Source organism: Brachionichthys hirsutus, chromosome 1 (genome assembly GCF_040956055.1).
Source record: "Brachionichthys hirsutus isolate HB-005 chromosome 1, CSIRO-AGI_Bhir_v1, whole genome shotgun sequence".
In the NCBI taxonomy this organism is placed as follows: domain Eukaryota; kingdom Metazoa; phylum Chordata; class Actinopteri; order Lophiiformes; family Brachionichthyidae; genus Brachionichthys; species Brachionichthys hirsutus.
Genome location: NC_090897.1, coordinates 2,070,909 through 2,088,633, shown reverse-complemented (window position 1 = coordinate 2,088,633; position 17,725 = coordinate 2,070,909). Strand labels below are relative to the sequence as shown.

Genomic DNA, 17,725 nt, shown 5'->3' with positions numbered 1-17,725 from the left:
GAGGTGAAGATGCTGAGGTTCTCCTTGGGAGTGACCAGATTGGACAGGATTAGAAATGAGGCAATAAGAGGGACAGTGAAGGTTAGACGCTTTGGAGACAAGGTCAGCGAGGCCAGACTTGGATGGTTTGGACATGTCCAGAGGAGAGACGGGGACTATATCGGTAGAAGGATGCTGAGGATGGAACTGCCAGGGAACAGGGCTAGAGGACGACCCAGGAGGAGATACATGGACGTAGTGAGGGAGGACATGAGTGTGGCTGGTGTTGGGGAGGACGATGCAAAGGACGGGGTGAAGTGGAGAAGGTTGTGTTGCTGTGGCGACCCCTCACGGGACAAGCCGAAAGCGTTTGTGGGCGGTTGACGACATGTTGGATGCATGTGAGCGTGTCCCTTTTGCATCTTATCCTCGCTAAGTGGTTCATCGTCACGTTTTGAGACCTCCGTCGTGGCGTCCAACCAGTTGTTGCCATCGAACTCTCTGTCTGTCTCTCTTTGCAGGGGAAGAGAAACAGTCCCGGGGTGGAGGCCGCCAGCTCTCCGGATTCTGTGAGAGCTCGAGGGGAGAATAAAGCCATGAAGTAGGTGTTGGGGAGGGTTTAGACGGAGGCATATGGAAATGATCTATGATGGCGGCGATAGCTGCTCCTGATTAAAAAACGAATCTCGCCGCTCCCTGAATGGCCTGAGACGTCCAGCCTGTCACGCCGCCCTGAGCGCTGCCTTACAGGCTTAGAGCGCTCATCTATCACACATTCATATTCTTGTTTGCACAGAAAAGGCTGTGCTCAAAATAACTCCTCTGAAATATTTAAATCGTGTCTAGACATGGAGTTCGAATACAACGTTTCCACGGATTAAAAAGGTGTTCGGAACGGCTGCGTGTTTAACGTTAGAATATTCTGTCTCTGTCGACTCTCTGTGTTAATGTAAGGACTTGATTTTAAGTTGTTCTTAGCGTTATTAGCGTTATTAGCGATTAGCGGTAGTGAATTGTGTGTAACTTGTAATGTGTCACTTTTAGCACTCCTTTGCTGCGCTTTAGCGACGCTGCTTTCTCTTAATTCTTTCTTAATGCATACCCAAAAGGTGCCCTTTTTAAAAAAAATAATGCCTGTTGGCTTCATTTCATACGAACTTTAAATCCTGCTCGGTTTTATTCGGTGCTTTATCCTGACTGATAAAACAAATGAGGCACTTGGTTTTTTTTCCCGCTCCGGACATTTTATCCTGCAACAATACTTCATGCTCTCTGGATTAGGACCTCCAAATACCAGCAAAGGTCTTTTAGACTTAGCTCAATTAAATTACATTTTACAAACGAATGCATCCAGAATTTATGTTTAAAGAACCACGTGCAGCTTTGGGAAAGAACTTTGTGATTGATTTCCTGCTTGTTAACACTAACTTTGCTGTTCTTCTGATGTTTTCTCCTCTCTCTTGTTATTCTGCTTTATTACTGTCTCAGATTGTCTCCTTCCTGTCTCCATCTCTCTTTCTGGCTCCAGCGATCTAGACAGAGACTTTTGGAATAATAATGACAGCAGCAACGTGCAACAGAGATGGAGCTCCTACCCGCCCAAGGAGTTCCTCTTAAACATGTCTCCTTATGCTCCCTATGGAGACCCTCGCCTCACGCCCAAGTGAGTCTCAGTCATGGCTGGTAAGGGACCCCTCTATTTGCGCAGGGCTGTAATGAACAGGGGCCGTGGAAAAGCTCCTATTCTGGGGTCCTAAAAAAAATCAGGCATCGCCGGCTCAGTGAAAATTAGTTTCGCACACTAAATTTGAGCGGCGGCCTATTTGTCTCGATAAGTATCATCCAACGAAAAAAAAAGAAGCCAAATGGCGATCAATAAATCACTCCGAGCAGTATAAAGGTCGTATTTAATAGACTTAAGGGAAGCGGAAAGCCTCATTTTGAACCAGCGATCGGCCACATACCCTTAGACACGGGATTCCACTCGTCCCCCCCGTCATCCTGTTCCTGCTTCCACACACACGTCCACAGTGGGTTTCTGCTCGTACGCAGCGCTAGCTACGTAGCATCCAGATGGAGATGCGCAGCAACATTCCCTCGGTTTTCCTCGGAGGGTCCTACGAGTCTCCTGACACTGATCGAGGTGATCGAGTCGACAGATGGCCGAATAGAACCGATCCGACCCGCGTCCATTAAATTATTACATTTAAGTTGGAAACCTGTATTTAAAGCCCCATTCCCTACAGCCCTGCTGACCTCTCACCTGAAGCCCATAGGGCGTTACCATGGAGACCCCAGTCCCTCCTAAATCTGGACTAGGCCCCGGGGTATTGTGGGGAAACTTGATTTAAGCGTGTATAAATGTTTTCTTTAACCTGATTGGACATGCATAAGGTAACGGAGTTTGTCGTTAAGTGTTTCTACTCTTCTCACCTCGTCCTCCAGCCGCTCTTTGTTTCCTTATTTGTTGTCACCATTCCGCGCCATCACTCACGGAGCCACGAGCGCTCAATGTTGGGCCGGATCGCCCTCCTGGGTCGGATCCACCGGGCCCCCCGCTCCATAAACGCTGTCACCATCTCCGTCGTGTGCCGTCACAGGAATGAAGTCACATCCATCCCCGTTCCGTCGTGGAAGCACGTCACCGAGGCTTTTGTCGCGGCGCTAATTACGGCCGGCCGACTCCACGGGGTCGTCCGTTCGTCCGCGTGAGGTGGAAGCTGCCGTAAGAACCACCGGCGGTCGGGTGGTTCAATTATTTATATCGGAGCGACTTTTACATCGGCTGATTACAGCGATTAAAATCCTCTCATCGAATTAATGATCACATTTCAAGCACAGGTGAGTCAAAGTGAAGAAGAGGAGATGCATATTTAAACTGTAAACGACAAACAAACAACTCCGCTGCATCGACAGCAGGGCTGTTTGTCCCGCGCCACAGTCCGGTGATCTCTCGTCCATTGTCTCATCAACCGGCACGGAATGTCCAGTTTGTCTCCACCGGTTCTGGTTCTCGCGTCTCTGTTCTGGCTGTGGTCCGCCCGAGTCGGTCGTGCCGGGACTCACGATGAGATTTTGAAACTTTACGCATCATCTCATCTCACCAAAGTGTCTCTGCTGCAGGTGGGATTATTAGCGTTCTGTTATTGCCGACCCGTTCTGCACGTCTGCAGCAGGAAATCTGGCCGTGATGCATTTGCATCATTACTCGGTAATTATTCCCCGTTCAGCGGCAGAGACTTCCACCCGGTGCCGGCCGTCTCCTGCGTGGACCGTTTCTCACCTCCGGCGTTTTAATGGACTGAGCAGAAGGAAAATAAACGCTGCCAACAGGAAGTGTTTTTCTCTTTGCTTGTATTTTTGCGCTAAATGAGTTTTTTGGGACACACTGAAACGTGTGTCCGGTTTGACTGATGACTCTTTGCTCTCCGGCTCTGTCCGTCTGTCCGTCTGTCCGTCTCTCTCTTTCCTTTGTATCCTCTCCCGATCCCTTCTTCCTGTCTGTCCGTGTATCTTTGTCTCCGATCCACCGCTTATTTCCTCCAAGCGGGTCCGTGGATAAGGGTGGGCAGGGCGGCGCTGGACCCTCGCTGGGGGCCAGCGACAGCAGGGTTGGCGCTCGCTCTGGGTCTGGGGCGGGGCCCAGTCGCAGTGACAGCGTTCGGAGCATGGTGACGGGGGGCAACAAGGCCGGGCGCTGGCAGACCATCCAGAGCCACATGCATGCCGGAGGCCTGCGGTTTGGCAAGTGAGTGGCACATATGGGGGGGGGGGGGGGGGTCAGGTCAACATTGGGTGGACATGAAAGAAGAGTATGAGTTTCAAAACAACATGGATGACATTTTTTGCATGCTTAAAAGAAGAACAGGAGCAGAGCTGGAAGAGGAGCAGTCGCTCTGGTGAATTCACCTGTGATGTTTAGAGCGGGCGGGGCTCCGTCACAAACAAACAAACAAAAACAAACAAACAAGCAGCCCCAACCTCCAGAGCGGTTCTAATTGGTGCGTAATCTTTCTGAGCGGGCGTTTTTGTTCTTTACATATCATCTGATGTTCAACTGAGGACAATCTCTGATCCGATTGCTTCACTGGTTCCTGAAATAAAAGTCTTTATCAGAGGGACACGCTGCATTTTCTCTGTGGTTCAATCAGACTTTAACATTTTGATACTGGAGTTTTCGCTTTGCTCCATGAACACGAAAACAAAGATAAATTATTCACCAAGATGAGTCATCGCCGAGACTTGTGTTATGTTGAATATATTTTAAAGCTCAAATAAGTCGTGTTTTTTTGTTCGATGAATAAAACTGTGTCTAATACTGACTATTAGACACACCAAGTTATTCTGCTTCCCTGTCACTCCGCTATTCTGGTCCTTCTTCGCTCCTCCTTTCAGCTCGACCCACGTTTCCATTTCTCCTCGGGAATTGCTTTCTATTTTTGGGCATTAACCTCTCCCCGCTCTGTGTCTCCTCCACACTTCCACTCTTTCCTCTTCCCTGTCAGTTCCCCCCCCCCTCTCACTCTGATCCCATCTCCCTGTTTTTCCACCCTCCTCGGTTTTCTTTAATTACAAACTCATTCAAGGTTTACGCTCGTCTTTAATTGACCTTCGGGGGAGAAGGAACAACCCTGGAAGTCAGTAATAGGAGGGAGGAAGAAGAGGCCTCATGCTCGGTGGATATGAATGACAAAGAAGGCGATAAAGATGAAGAGGAGCCGTCCGTCATGTGGAGGGGAAGCGGACCCTTCACTATAGATCGATGACACCCATGTATGAACCGCATGCAGACGGTCCTCACTTACCGACGTATTCGTTTAATGATGACTCCGAGTTACGACGGGCTTTTTTACGAAACGTAAAAGTATGTGTTTAGCTATAAGGAATCGCCGTGACAACGAGCGGAATGCACCGGCGGCGGCGTTACGAGTGAGTACACACATATTATAAATCAGGGGTCTCAAACTCGCGGCCCGCAGGATGATCATTTGTGGCGGGATATAAACGTCGGCAGCGCATCGCGGGGTAAAAGTTTCTTTTGAATAAGCAAAATTTTGACAACGTTGTGAATCAACGGTTTCGTTTAGCGACGGGGTCTTCGGAACGCAACTCCGTCGTTAAGTGGGGACCAGCTGTATTACATTATAAAAAGAGAAACATAATACAAGATCAATAAAGGTTTCACATTCAAAACAGACTGGTTTTTAAATTAGAAATTGGCTGAATTTCCGCACCTTATTTAGTTTGTTGGGGGGGGGGGGGGGGGGGGGGGTCAGTCCACGAACAGCAGTGTCAAAAAAAGACTTTTACTTCTGGAACCAAAACAAAAAGCTCAAAATCTTTCAAATCTTTAGAAAAGTAACTTTTCTGACCTCAAATCTCTGTAATACTCCTGCTTTCTAAAACCTCCACGGAATAAACCAAACATGTGCATGAAAATACGAGCTCTATAGTGATCTAGCATTGCTCTGTTCCTCATGGGGGGGGAGGGGGTGTCCTCCTACAGAAGTAAAGCCGAGTTAATGCCGACGAACTCCACTAACGCGAGTCAAGTCCGGGCAATAAATCCTCCCCCCGCCCCCCCACAGCGTCCGCTTCCAGACGTGGATGTTCAGCATGAGCTTCCAGTTATCAGGCGGGGCGGTGATTGAAGGGAGGATAAAGGCCGAATCACCGTTCCATTGATTGTAAGGGCAGCGGAGCGGCAATTAGGCTGCAGACTTTAAGAGCAGTGATTGGAGGTGGGGTGGAGAGGGATTGATGCCGGGGTGGGGGGGTGGGGGGGCAGTGGGAGCCCGGAAGCACGGGAGGGAAACATAACAGGAGCAGATGAGTCCGTGGTGGCAGGAGAAGGAGGCAGCAAGGCGAGGAGGTAGAAGTCGGTCACGGCTAATTAGGAGGAGAGCAGAGACTAAAGTTAAGTGACAATGATGCATCGATGCATTGAATTTAATTCCACTTAGGCCGGCGTCTGTTTTGACAGCAGGAGGAAGGAGAGGACGACTGCCATTCCGTTCTCACGCTGTCGAGAACGTCTCACACAGATGCTTAAGGACATTCTCCAGCTGTGGGAAACGCCGTTTTCTCCGTCCCTCGCTCCGTCGCTGATCATCTCTGTTGAATTTTCTTTCTCGATCATCTCTTTCTTTGATGTTTACTGGAAAACGTCCTCCTCCTGTGTAAACGTGCCTTTCTTTTTCTTTTTTACCTGGAGTCCTTTCTAAAACCTGTCTCTGGTGTGTTTCTTGTTGCGTCTGTGTCTTTCTGCTCAGTTTCGGGGACGCCTCCCTCTCGTCGGCCTCCACCCTGGAGCACATCCCGTCCTCGGCCGCGGCGCGTCCTCGGCCCTTGGTCCGGCAGCAGAGCCTCCAACAGCCTCTCACTCACCAGCCCCCCCCGGGTCCTAACGACCCCCCAGTCACCTCGCAAAGCTTGGGCCAACTACACACAGGCCCGGGCGGCGGGGGCCACCGCGGGGGCCCGCGTGGGGTCCGGGGGAGTCCGGCTGGGGCCTCTCGGTGCAGAGGAACGGGGGCAGGCCGGTCGAGGTCAAATCCCGGCAGCTGGGACCACATGGTGGAGCAGATCCGCCACCGAGGGCTGGATGTCAAGTCCTTCCTGTGAGTGTGAATACAAATCCTTTGATCTGCTCCGATGTGGAATGGACTCGGCTTTCAGACGACGCTTGTTACAAATCTCTGTCTCTGATATTAAATATTGATATTAAATGCACAGCAGGCCCAAACACAAGTGCACCCCAATTTAAAAAAGATCTCAATAATATCCACGATCTGGATCCGATCCGGATGAAACTCGGTGGTGAGATAGAGATCCCCACCCTACATTAATGTGTCAAATTCCCAAAAATTGGTCAACAATAAACTGATATATTGAGGAACACATTTTGTTAATGACAATTTCAAAGTAATCCAGAATCCAGGATCTCTCCTGGATCATCGCCAGAATTTAATCATCTGTTCCTGATAACGTTCCCAACATTTCCTGAAAGTGTCATCAAGATCCGTCTGAAGCGTCTTCAGTTATGTTGCTAACAGACAGACGGATAAAAAACATAACCTGCTTTGCTGCGGTAAAAAGATTAAATGTTTAATTTCACACATTAACGATGACCGCCCTAATTTGGGTTTGGAAAATGTAATAAATTTACTTGGAACAGGAAGAGAAAACTCCGACTCCTCCTCGGCCGCGGCGGCAGAGCCGGCGGCGTTTTTCTGCCCCGCCACGGCTCTGATTTGCACCCCAGTGAGCGTTAGCTGCTGGTGAAGCGACGCCGCTAATTGTTTGAGATACGGCGCACGAGGAGCTTTCCTGCTCCGCTTGACTTGAGTGGTCGACCCCCGGATGATGCACTCCACGGAACAGCCTCGCATACGACCCGTCTTTGGCGACGTGGTCGAGCCAGCGTTCACACCAAAGACAAACAAGTTGACAAAATAAATTCCGAAATGGAAGGAATATTTAAAAAGTTCAGAAACATTTATGTTCAGATTGAACTTCGATAAATCGCCGTGACAAAATGAAATATATTTATTGGGTTTGTCCTTGGATCAGCCCGAAATGTCGGCGGGTGCAAGAAGCAGAAAGAATTGTGAGATGCCGACTTCGTGCAATAAGTCCTTACAATGTGGGCTATTATTTTAGGGTTGTCTGTGCTCCAAGGTCAGCTGTGGGCAAATACTCGTTTGTTTGCGCACTTCAGTTGGAATATTCAAATCACTTCAGGCAATTTGAGAGAGAGAATAATAGCAGCTGGAAACCAACGTGAAACGTCTCTTCACCCCCAGCATCTATTTCTCTACGACACGATCCGAGCTCTCGAATTCGTTTCGTGTGTTTGTTTTTTTGGCATTTCTATTTTAACACAGAATTATAAAAGCTTGCTGCTAACGATGCTCCATTCGCCTGCGGTATGAACAGTGGGTTGGAAAAAGAAATGGAATGCTTCCCACGTGCCTTCGCGTCTAAGTCATTATTTAATATTGCATAGGGATAATAGGAAAAGGTCGTCATGGGGCAAAATCATCTGTTTCTGCAGGAGAAACTTTTATAGCTAATCAAACGCATCCTCCGAACCGTGAGCAGCAACTCTAGTAATTCTGTTTCTGCACTGTTCTCTGAAGATCTTCTGAAGAAGCCAGTTTTTCATGCACAATTAAGGCCAAACATCAGAGAGTGGTGTATTAATTATTTGTGTCGAGAATTAAACCGCATCGACTTTGCCTTGAGTCTCCGCTTGCCTCTAACGGCATCGCGCGTGTGTTTGTGCGTTTAGGTGATGAGGTGAGAGCCAAACGTTTTGCAGCACAGACCAACAAAACTAACCTCTCTCTGTGCGTCTCTTTGTCTCCGCCTGTCCCATCGCGATGTCTCGCACAGCGAGGGGAAGATGGTCGTCCTGTCCCTGGCGATCGGTCTGGCCGAACAAGACGACTTCGCCAACCTCCCGGATCTCCAGGAAGCGCCGGCGAGCAAAGAAAATGACACCTCGCCAGAAAAGAGGTGATGAAAGAGAGAGAACGGGGAGTGTGTCGCTATGCAGCAGTGAGGATGTAAAGCTGACAAACAGTCGCTTTTATGGTCCCTTGTTTAAAAGAAAACACAAGATGATGAGTTAATTATATGCAAACTCCTCCCCAGGCCTTCAAAAAGGAAGCGGGAAGGGCGTGGCCTTGCGTTAGTCGGTCTTCTCTAGCCTACATGTGTTGTTCGTGGCGTCCGGCGTTGGACTTCTGTTTTTCTGCCGATATATTCAAATTCACGGTTGCTCAAATGTTTACTTTGTTCCTCATCCAGTTTTGGCGAGTTTTTAGCACGTCACCTTTTGACCTGAGAGAAATAAACCCCCGTTGTTCGTATGGAAGGCTCCTCTGAGGGTCAACCCTCGCGTCACCTCGGAATGACGCCACCTCGGAAAAAGGGTTGGAGTCGTGCTGCCGATTAACCCGGGTGGAGCTACGCAAGACTCCATATAAGGCGTTGCTGTGGGCGGGGCTTTTAATTCCGTCTGACTGTAGAGTTCTTCAGTGAGGACCATTCTATGAGATTAAAATGTAATTTTGGCGATCGGGGGAAGAGGGAGGAGCCAGCGGAGGAGAAACCAGCGCCCCAGCCTCCCACTCGCCGTCTGGAGGCCTTCGCCAGCCGTCCAGCCAGCCTCCGCCCCGAGGCGACACATTGTCTCGTGTCCTTCCGAAGCTAATAACAGCTCTCCATCATCCTCTCTGTCCGAGCCGCTCATCTCCCCGTCTCGTTGGCCACCCCATAATCTCCCGGCCTCCTCCTAATGGCTCGCTCCCAGCTCTGTTCATGGAGCCCAGCGGACTGAGGATGATGGAACAGGATGACCCAGCCGAGAATCTATTTGACTCGATGAGACAGTGAGAGACTGTAAAGATAGACGCGTCCGTCCAGAGAGATTTGAGATTCTGTTTGTTTTGGGTTTTTTTCTTTTTAGAAATAAGACACCGCTCCGAGCTCAAACACCAAATCCGATAACAGAGAAAGGGAAGAGTTTTAGCTTTGTGTGCTTCGTCAATTCCATATTTACTCATCCAGTCCTTTCAAATATTGACCGAAAGCTGAATATAAAGATGAATGATATGACAGCGTTTCAGAATAAAGCCAAAGCATCCCGATCGTCTCCCGGTGGCTGCATCGGGGGCCATAAATCCCACCCTCTCCATGTCAGCGAATGCAACACGGACCAAATTAAAAAATCAGTCACGTTCAATACATTTTCCAGAGATGGATTCTGTCATTTCACGAAGCTCTTTTCGCTCTGATTTATGTTGAAGTATTCCATTTTCAGTTTTAATCTCCAGTACTTAGCGAGTTCTTTTTGCGGCTGCCTTGTGAAGTATCCGTAACGACCAATCACGTGCAGCGTTCCCGTTCGTTTTTCCGGAGGATCGGGCAGCTTTTTTTTTTTGAACTCGCGAGGTTCCTGATGGATCGGTAGGAACAGGTTTTAGCTTTCACAAATATGAAAGGCTTTGTAGAAGCTGTGAAACGTGTGATGCTGGAATGACGGATGAACCTGACGGGGTCATTAATCATTTAAAAGCGTCACAACAAGTTGATGAATTTTAAAGAAGGAAACATTTCTCCAGGATGTTTCCCTTCTTTTTCTTTGGCTATTTTCCCAGCTGTTGTGAAGTCATGTTTCAAAATTTACTGAAGTATTCATTGATCATAGGTTCATTTTCATTTTCATAATTTTACACCGCGTCTGTGCGACTCCTGTCGCTATGGTTACCCACAGCAAAACGTTGAAAAGACAAATGTTCCTGTTAGGAGTTGGCGAGGACAGAAATAGACCTTAAAATAAATGGAGATCCATCCAAACATGAAATTTATGAAGACACACTCCCTTGAGCAGCAAAGAAAAAAAAAGCAGCTCTTTTTTGTCTTATAATGAATGTCAAGACGGGCCGTCCTTTAAAATGAGCGCTGACATTCATACTTGAGCGTCATCATAGTGGGAATCAGTTAAAATCCGGACTTCTGGATTCCAGAGCGTTAATCGCCGTGGAAATTCCCACCCTCCTCCCATTGGCTGGCACAGCTGATCTTTTCATCTGTGAGTCCGAGTCAGTAATCACGACGAGTCAAAGCTCCTAATGGCCCTCCAGGTCGGCCACCGGCCCCGCGTGGGGAGGATGATTGGAAAGAAAAAGCCATGTAGGTCAGCACAAACGAGAGACCTCTTCTCAGTGTGGGGGCTCGTCCACCGCTCCTCTGGTCGTCGCCCGCGGCAACAAACCAGGAGCTGACTCAAAGCGAACCCATCGGACGCCGCTGAGGTTGACGTCACGGCTCAGGTGGCGCCGGCGGGGGGGGGGGTTGATTCAAAGTGGCGAGACGAGTTTTATTGACTCTCATCTGTAACGCTGAACGGACACGAGTCTTGATTCACAAAAGCAGCAATTCCCAGTGAATAAATCTGAGGAGCAGGGCAGCAGAAGTCCATCCTAAGAGCATCGAGATGGCTCCATTAGCCGTATTAGCCTGCATGTTGAGGCCGGCGGCGGCTGGGACATTCGTCTTCGTTGGAAGGGACCGCTGAGTGAGCCGACACCGGCGCCGGGCCCTCATCCATCATGGGACGGAGGACCTTTATTGTGTTCCGTGTTGTCCTCGGGGCAAATGTGTGATCAGCAAACTCAGATCCAGTGTGTTTATGGGGGGCCGGCTCTCCTGGCGCGCCTCCTCCACTCCCCCTCGCTCGACCTCCGCTTCCCATTCCTCTCTCTCTCGTTTCTCAATAAGTCTCCTCATCTGCGCTTCATTCATCCGCCGCCTGCGTCTCCGTCTCCCAATCTTCCCTTTGTGGTTTTATTTAATTGCATCAATCAAACCCTTCTTTTCTCTTATTTCAGGGCCTTCGATGGCCCAATTTGTCACCTGTCTTTTCTGGTTTTTCCCATCCCGCTATCTCCCTCTTCTCCCGCTCCACCCTTTCCCGAGGGCGCCGACTGTCATTGGGATGGGATGATGTTAGAACAGCGCTTCCCTGTCAGCGCTCTAATGTCGTTCAGATTTTCACATACTCGCTCGTACATCCGGGAGTTTCCTGAGAGGCTCGTGATTGGGGTGTTTGGCCTGAATGATAAAAGTTTAGATTTTTTTCACATTCTTTCCTTCTTTAAAATAAAATCAATAAATCTTTGTCGTTATCTAATATCCTTTGGCAGCTTAGCTTCATTCATTTCAATCACTTTCGTCACCTTGTACGCGGCGGGCAGCTACCTCTATCCGATTTTTTTTTTTTTTTATTCTTGCGCATATTTAATCATATTTCTTTGTAGTTACATTAAAAGAATTTAACAATGCAACAATCACTTTATCGGCCTGATCTGAGCAGAATAGTAGAAAATCATTTCTAGCGTTGTGTTAGCTGCAACCAAAAAGAAATAATGTTACGTAATGTTACGTTACATCATGAAGTTCTCGATTATGTCAGGGATTCCTTTGCTTTGGATAAACGAAGTTTTCCGCTGTGTCGTCTAACTCGGCTGAATTATCACCGAGCCGCTCCGCTCTGTTCATTCAAAGAGAAGATATTTGCCTTTTGGAACAATTCGTCACTTCTCGGGAAGTATGTATTCTCCTGGATGAGAGAAGCGTAAGTACATATACGACTATTTGTACAGCAAAGTGCTTCGCGTGGGTAACAAAAGGCAGATCGTTGGCGGCAGGTTCTTCTGAACGCTCCTCATTTGCAGCCCGGCCTCATTTGTCGGGTGTCAAACGGCGCGGTTTAATGTCTCGGCGCTCCTCATCTGGAAGCAGTCGGCATCCGTCGGAGTCTGGATGAGACGCGCCGGGTGTTAAACGGCCCGCAGGCCAAACCCATCACTGTCGACGTGAGACAATTAGAGGAACGACACAACAGGATGAACATTAGATCACGACGCTAAGGAGTGGCGGGCGGGCGGGGGGGGGGGGGGGGGGGGGGGGGGGGGGCTGGAACCACGTCACCCATGAGAGAGGAGAACATATCGAAAGTGAAACTAAAGATCCAAACAACCGTTTGAACTTTTTTCGTCCAGTAAAACCACTGTACGGCTCCGCCCCTGAATGAGCGCGGCCGTCACCGGAGGTTCCGTGTCTTCCCGTCATCCTCCAGCATCCGTTCTTTCTCCTCTCTGACTGTAACTGAAGTGCATTTCAACACTCACAGCGGATTCCAGCCGCTGCAGAGGTTGAGAAGAGAGAGGGAAGATAAATGCACTTTCTTTTTTTAAATCCCAAAAGGTTAAAAATTGACTCTCTCCTCCGTTCCGTGCGTTTGTTCCTCCAGAAGCTCAGGGCGCTGCCCACGGCTCCGTCCTCCAGGGCGCTGCCTCGCCAGCCAATAGGGCCCCTTCGCTCCGGCCTGTTTGCTCAATTGACTGGACAGAAAAGCATGTTATGAGGCCGATGTTTGTGCATGCGGCCCCAAATGCGTGCAAGCTTTACCAAATGAAGACGGAGAGCGAGATGTGTATCGATTCACAGCTTGTGCCGCCATCGCTAAAGAGCGCGTTAGCATCAGGGGCCAACAACGCTTTTCTCTTGGCTCCGTTGAGATGCTTCTCCTGTTTTATTCCAATCTGTCGTCTCATACTAGATAAATATAGAAATCTCTGCTTCTTAGAGCGTGCATATGGATGCAGAATGCGCATCCGTAGCGAGACTTTTTTCTAACGTTACCGCCGTCCGGTGAGTTTGCAGCTCGCTTCCTCCGCCTGCCCTGAATGCAGATTCAGATCATTAACGGGGCGAAGCAATACGACCCCGTATTTTCACGTTGCTTCGCCGTGGCTGGAGGTCGTTCTGTTTTTGTTTTTTTTGGTATTTATGAATCACTCGTCTTCAACGTGAGCTCACACACACATGCCCGGCGGCGTGTTTCTCAGGGTCACATCGGGTTGGAGGAGAATCGGGTACGAGGGGAAGTCAAACGGTGACTTTTTTGGAAGGCTCCTGTTACTATGGTTACCGCAACCCCCAAGTGAAATATGCGATGGTAGTTAATACAACCGTAAGTGGGATGGAGAAAGGTTCTAGATTGTTCTAATTAGCTTTATACACCAACCATGAAAAGTCAAAGTGAGCCGGAGTTGATTTTTAACTGATAAATGGGTTTCCAATGTTTAAGACTGAATATTTTTTCCTGACCTCATTCTGGATCTGATCCAGAAGACATTTTCAGGACTGTGGTTTTTGGTGAGTGAATTGAATGCAGGTGCCTGTCATACTCTACTCTAGTAAGGTAGGGCGGGGCATTTAGTCGGGGGAGTAATTTTGTCATTTTATCGCTTGAATGAATCTGCTGACGAACTCTTCATCGGAGCGTGTGACAAAAGACAAACAACAACAACAACACCATTAATCCATACCCCCCCCCGCCCCCCCTACAAACGCTACTGATTGTAAGCATAGAAGATGGAATACATTAGTATTCCACTGCCGACAACAGGAGTAGCTCTGAAGAGTCATCCAGCTGAGCTGCGTAGAGGATGCGTGTGATTTTTAAACTTCACACCAATCATCCTGTTGCGCCTAAAAAGCCCACGGGGAATATAACCTAACAGACATAAAATAAGAGTAAAACGGATATAAACACATAAATGTGATCAAATCCTGAAGGGATATGGGCAGAATTTACTCATCTGAAAATTCATTTTGCTTTTAAGGTGAGGAGGAAATAGGAAGGCTGGGAATATGAGTGACATGAGAATCTTCAATATTTATTACAAGCAGCATTACATCACCAAGCGCTGCCGGGTCAGAGACGTTATTCAGCCAGCGCTGGCGTGTTTTCTATCCATCACACAGACTTCTTTCATTTTGCGCGGGTGCCGGTAATTATTTATTTTCAGGTCTGCCTCTGTTCCCTGATGACTGACGCTTCAGATGTCTTTAGCAGCAGATGTATAAAAACCCGCCAGACCTGTGAAGACGGGAACAGAAGCCGTGACGACGTGAAGTTTGCACCTTTGACCTGCAGAAACAACCAACAACCATGTTAATAAAATAAACTGCTTTTAAACTGCTCAGGCATTCCATTCAGACACTTCATCTGTTCTCCTGCTACCTCCAAAAGGCAGATCAACACCTCCCATTATGCCAATTATCCAGACAAAGGCTCAACTGGAACCGGCTGCGGGAAACAGAAACCCGGCCAAAACCCATAAATTGTGTATGTTTTGTCTTCTTTGTTCTTTTTACACATTGAAACGAGCGCTCCTCGCCGTTCCCTCCTGTCTTCGGCCTCCCGGCTAAATCCTGCGTTCTGCGGCTCCGTGTTTAACCGATGTGGCAGAAAGAGGCATCCATTTTTCATCCATTTTTCATCCATTTTTCATGCAACTTCCAAGTCTTTCCCGAAATGTCAGAGCATTCGTTTAACATGCAGCTAAATGCTACAGCTGGGCAGCACGGTGACGCAGCGGTCAGCGCTGTTGCCTCGCAGCAAGAAGGCCATAGGTTCGAATCCGACTTGCAGCCTTTCTGTGAGGTTGTTCTCCGTGTGTGCGTGGGTTCTCTCCGGGTTCTCCGGCTTCCTCCGACTACAAAGAACGTGCAACATTAGGAGAATGCGTGTCCCTGTGTGTGTGTGTGTGCGGCCCTGTGATGCCCTGGCGGCTTGTCCAGGGTGTGTCCTGCCTCTCGCCCGCTGACTTGGGATAGGCTCCAGCGCGACCCGGAAACGATGAATGAGTGAATACAGATGGTCCTCGGTTTCGTTTAACGCCTGAACGAGAACACAGGAATGTGAATATATGTGTGTCTGTGTCCAACTTTAACAGAACTCCGGGCAACAAACCGGGCAGCAGCCCCAGAGGCCAGACCCCCGACGAACCCGGACGGCGCCACGATGTATCCGACGTCGCCAACTCAGTCAACAGTGACACGCTCATGGTAAAGCACACACCTTCGGCTCTCTGTTCGGCATGGCGGGGGGGGGGGCTGTTGTCGATCATAAGGAATGAGACGGATCACGGAGCGGACCGGTGCCTCCGGATCACATGAGAGTTACACGATGAAAGCCGGTGAATCACACGGGTGACGATGACGAAGGCTCACCTTTATTCCAGCATTTGTTATTTTGATGAAGTCACAAATGCAGTTCCACATTCTTGCAACCTGATTGGTTGTAGCTTTAGCTGCATTGATCAAATGGATTGTTTGAAACGCAGATGGGGGGGGCAGTCTGTCGGGTTTTACGTTTTTTTGCCAGATAAATTATAGGAATTGGAAGAAGAAGAAGAAAATAATTTCCTGTTTTAAAACCCATCCCTGTTTACAGGCCGCTTTAATTATGGCCCGCCAGATCCCAGGAGGCGACTCAACCGGAGCCAGAATCCTTCTTTAAAGTCCTTTTCAGTCGTTTTACCGCCTTACTGTAAATAATGCACTGTTGCTATTTGTGGAGAAGAGAGTGATGAAAGAAAGCAGTTCAGCTCAGCTGAGCAAAGATGACAGATGCTTTCCTCTTCTTCATCAATCAAAGGGGACCTCCTTCACCCCCCCCCCCCCCCACCTGTAGCTCGCTGTTAGCTGTTGCAGCAGCTGAAAATACACAACGCTAATCATCACCCTGAAGTATGAAGGCACTTGTGGGGGGGTTGTAGGGGGGGGGGGCGCCTAATTCGGTGAGGTTCGGTAATTAACTGCGAGGGAACACGCCGTGCTGTGGATGTGGCAGAGATGGGCATGGGCAGCGTGTAATTACGTGGGTCTGGTGGTGTGTCTGAGGAATTCTCCGTGATGGCGCCTAATGATAATACTCATTCTGGGCAGTTTGTGCAAAGGCGTCGACACGTTACACAACTGGCGCCGCTCCGGTTCCGTAGATTAAAAACCATCTCGAGAATGACAGGATGCAAAAACGCTCAGGAAGAGAGGAAAGCCTGGACCAATCACAGCAGCCCATAAGGCTAGCCCAACTCCTGATGATGTCATTTCCACTGGCAACAACAACAAAAAATAAAAAAGGTTTTCCCATCAGCAGATGTGCCCCATCCATCTTTTGTACTCCGGGACAATTTGCCTCCGCTGCACAGGCGATACTTTATTTTGAGGAAAAGCAGAATTTAGGAACTGAATGAGAAAGAGGAAAATAGCGACCCCCCCCCCCCCCCCCCCCAAAAAAAAGGCCATTTAGGCCAACTGTTGGGCGGAGGACGGCGTAATGAAAAGGGATCGTTATTCAGCACGGAGAATGAGGCAGGCTGCCCCCGTCATAAAGATGATGGAGGATGTGGGGAAACAGACGTTCAATTTCTACCTGCAGCTGCGCCGCCATCAGATACGACTCTTTGAAGTGGATTTCCGCGCCCGCCTCCGACGCCACATCATCGTCGTCTCATCCGCGGATGCTATCTGCCTTCGCCACGCCGCGGCAGACGGCATCCACGCGGCTTTGAACTATTCGGCACGTTAGGCGCTGCGTTTTCAGCGAAGCGCGCTTCACCGTCCCGCCGTGAACCGGTGCCCGAGACTCTGTTTTGGCGTGATCCCATCCAGCTTTTCCCTGCGAATAGGGAGTTAATAAATAGTAGTGCGATTCCATTTATCGACCTTTGCTCCAGCAGCACTCGGTTAAAATGAATACGCTTTAACTCGTCGGGCCTGCAGCAGACTCCTTCCTGCACGAAGCTAATCATGTCCAAGCGTTGCTCCAGAGGAGACGATGCTCACATGTGTTGGTCTGGGGGGCTTCAGACGCTCGGCATCATCACGCAACGCAGTCCCAAACAAATGTCGTGCTCCATTTTATCGCTCCTCGTTGTTACCGGAGACGATCTCCTCCTCCGGGGATCGCCTGTTCTCCTGCGCGTATCTTCCGATGCTACGTGCTTATTAAATCTCCACACAAAAGGGCATTAATGGCCGTCCTTCCCGTCCTCCAGCTGTCTCCGGGTTCGGAGGAAGACGATCACGAGGGAGCGGTGTGTGAGAAGCTGGGTCGCATCCAGTTCAGCGTCGGCTACAGTTTCCAGGACTCCACCCTCACCGTCAAACTCCTGAAGGGCCAGGATTTGCCGGCGAAGGACTTTTCCGGCACCTCGGACCCTTTCGTCAAACTCTACCTGCTGCCAGACAAAAAGCACAAACTGGAGACCAAAGTCAAGAGGAAGAATCTGAACCCCCACTGGAACGAGACCTTCCTGTTTGAAGGTTGGACGCGGGCGGGGTGGCGGTCGGTAAGCCGTCTCTTTAAGCGTCTCTCTAA

At 49.2% G+C, this 17,725-nt stretch overlaps 1 protein-coding gene across 1 annotated transcript in view; it reads left to right on the top strand.

Moving 5' to 3' along the window:
- The first annotated feature begins 1,561 nt into the window (after window positions 1-1,561).
- Window positions 1,562-17,725, top strand: part of syt7b (synaptotagmin VIIb) — an 18,056-nt gene continuing 1,892 nt past the window's right edge. The window contains 5 exon segments of the mRNA XM_068739976.1: window positions 1,562-1,662; window positions 6,252-6,599; window positions 8,377-8,499; window positions 15,297-15,408; window positions 17,403-17,722. Of these exon segments, the coding sequence (XP_068596077.1) occupies window positions 1,562-1,662; window positions 6,252-6,599; window positions 8,377-8,499; window positions 15,297-15,408; window positions 17,403-17,722 (1,004 nt within the window).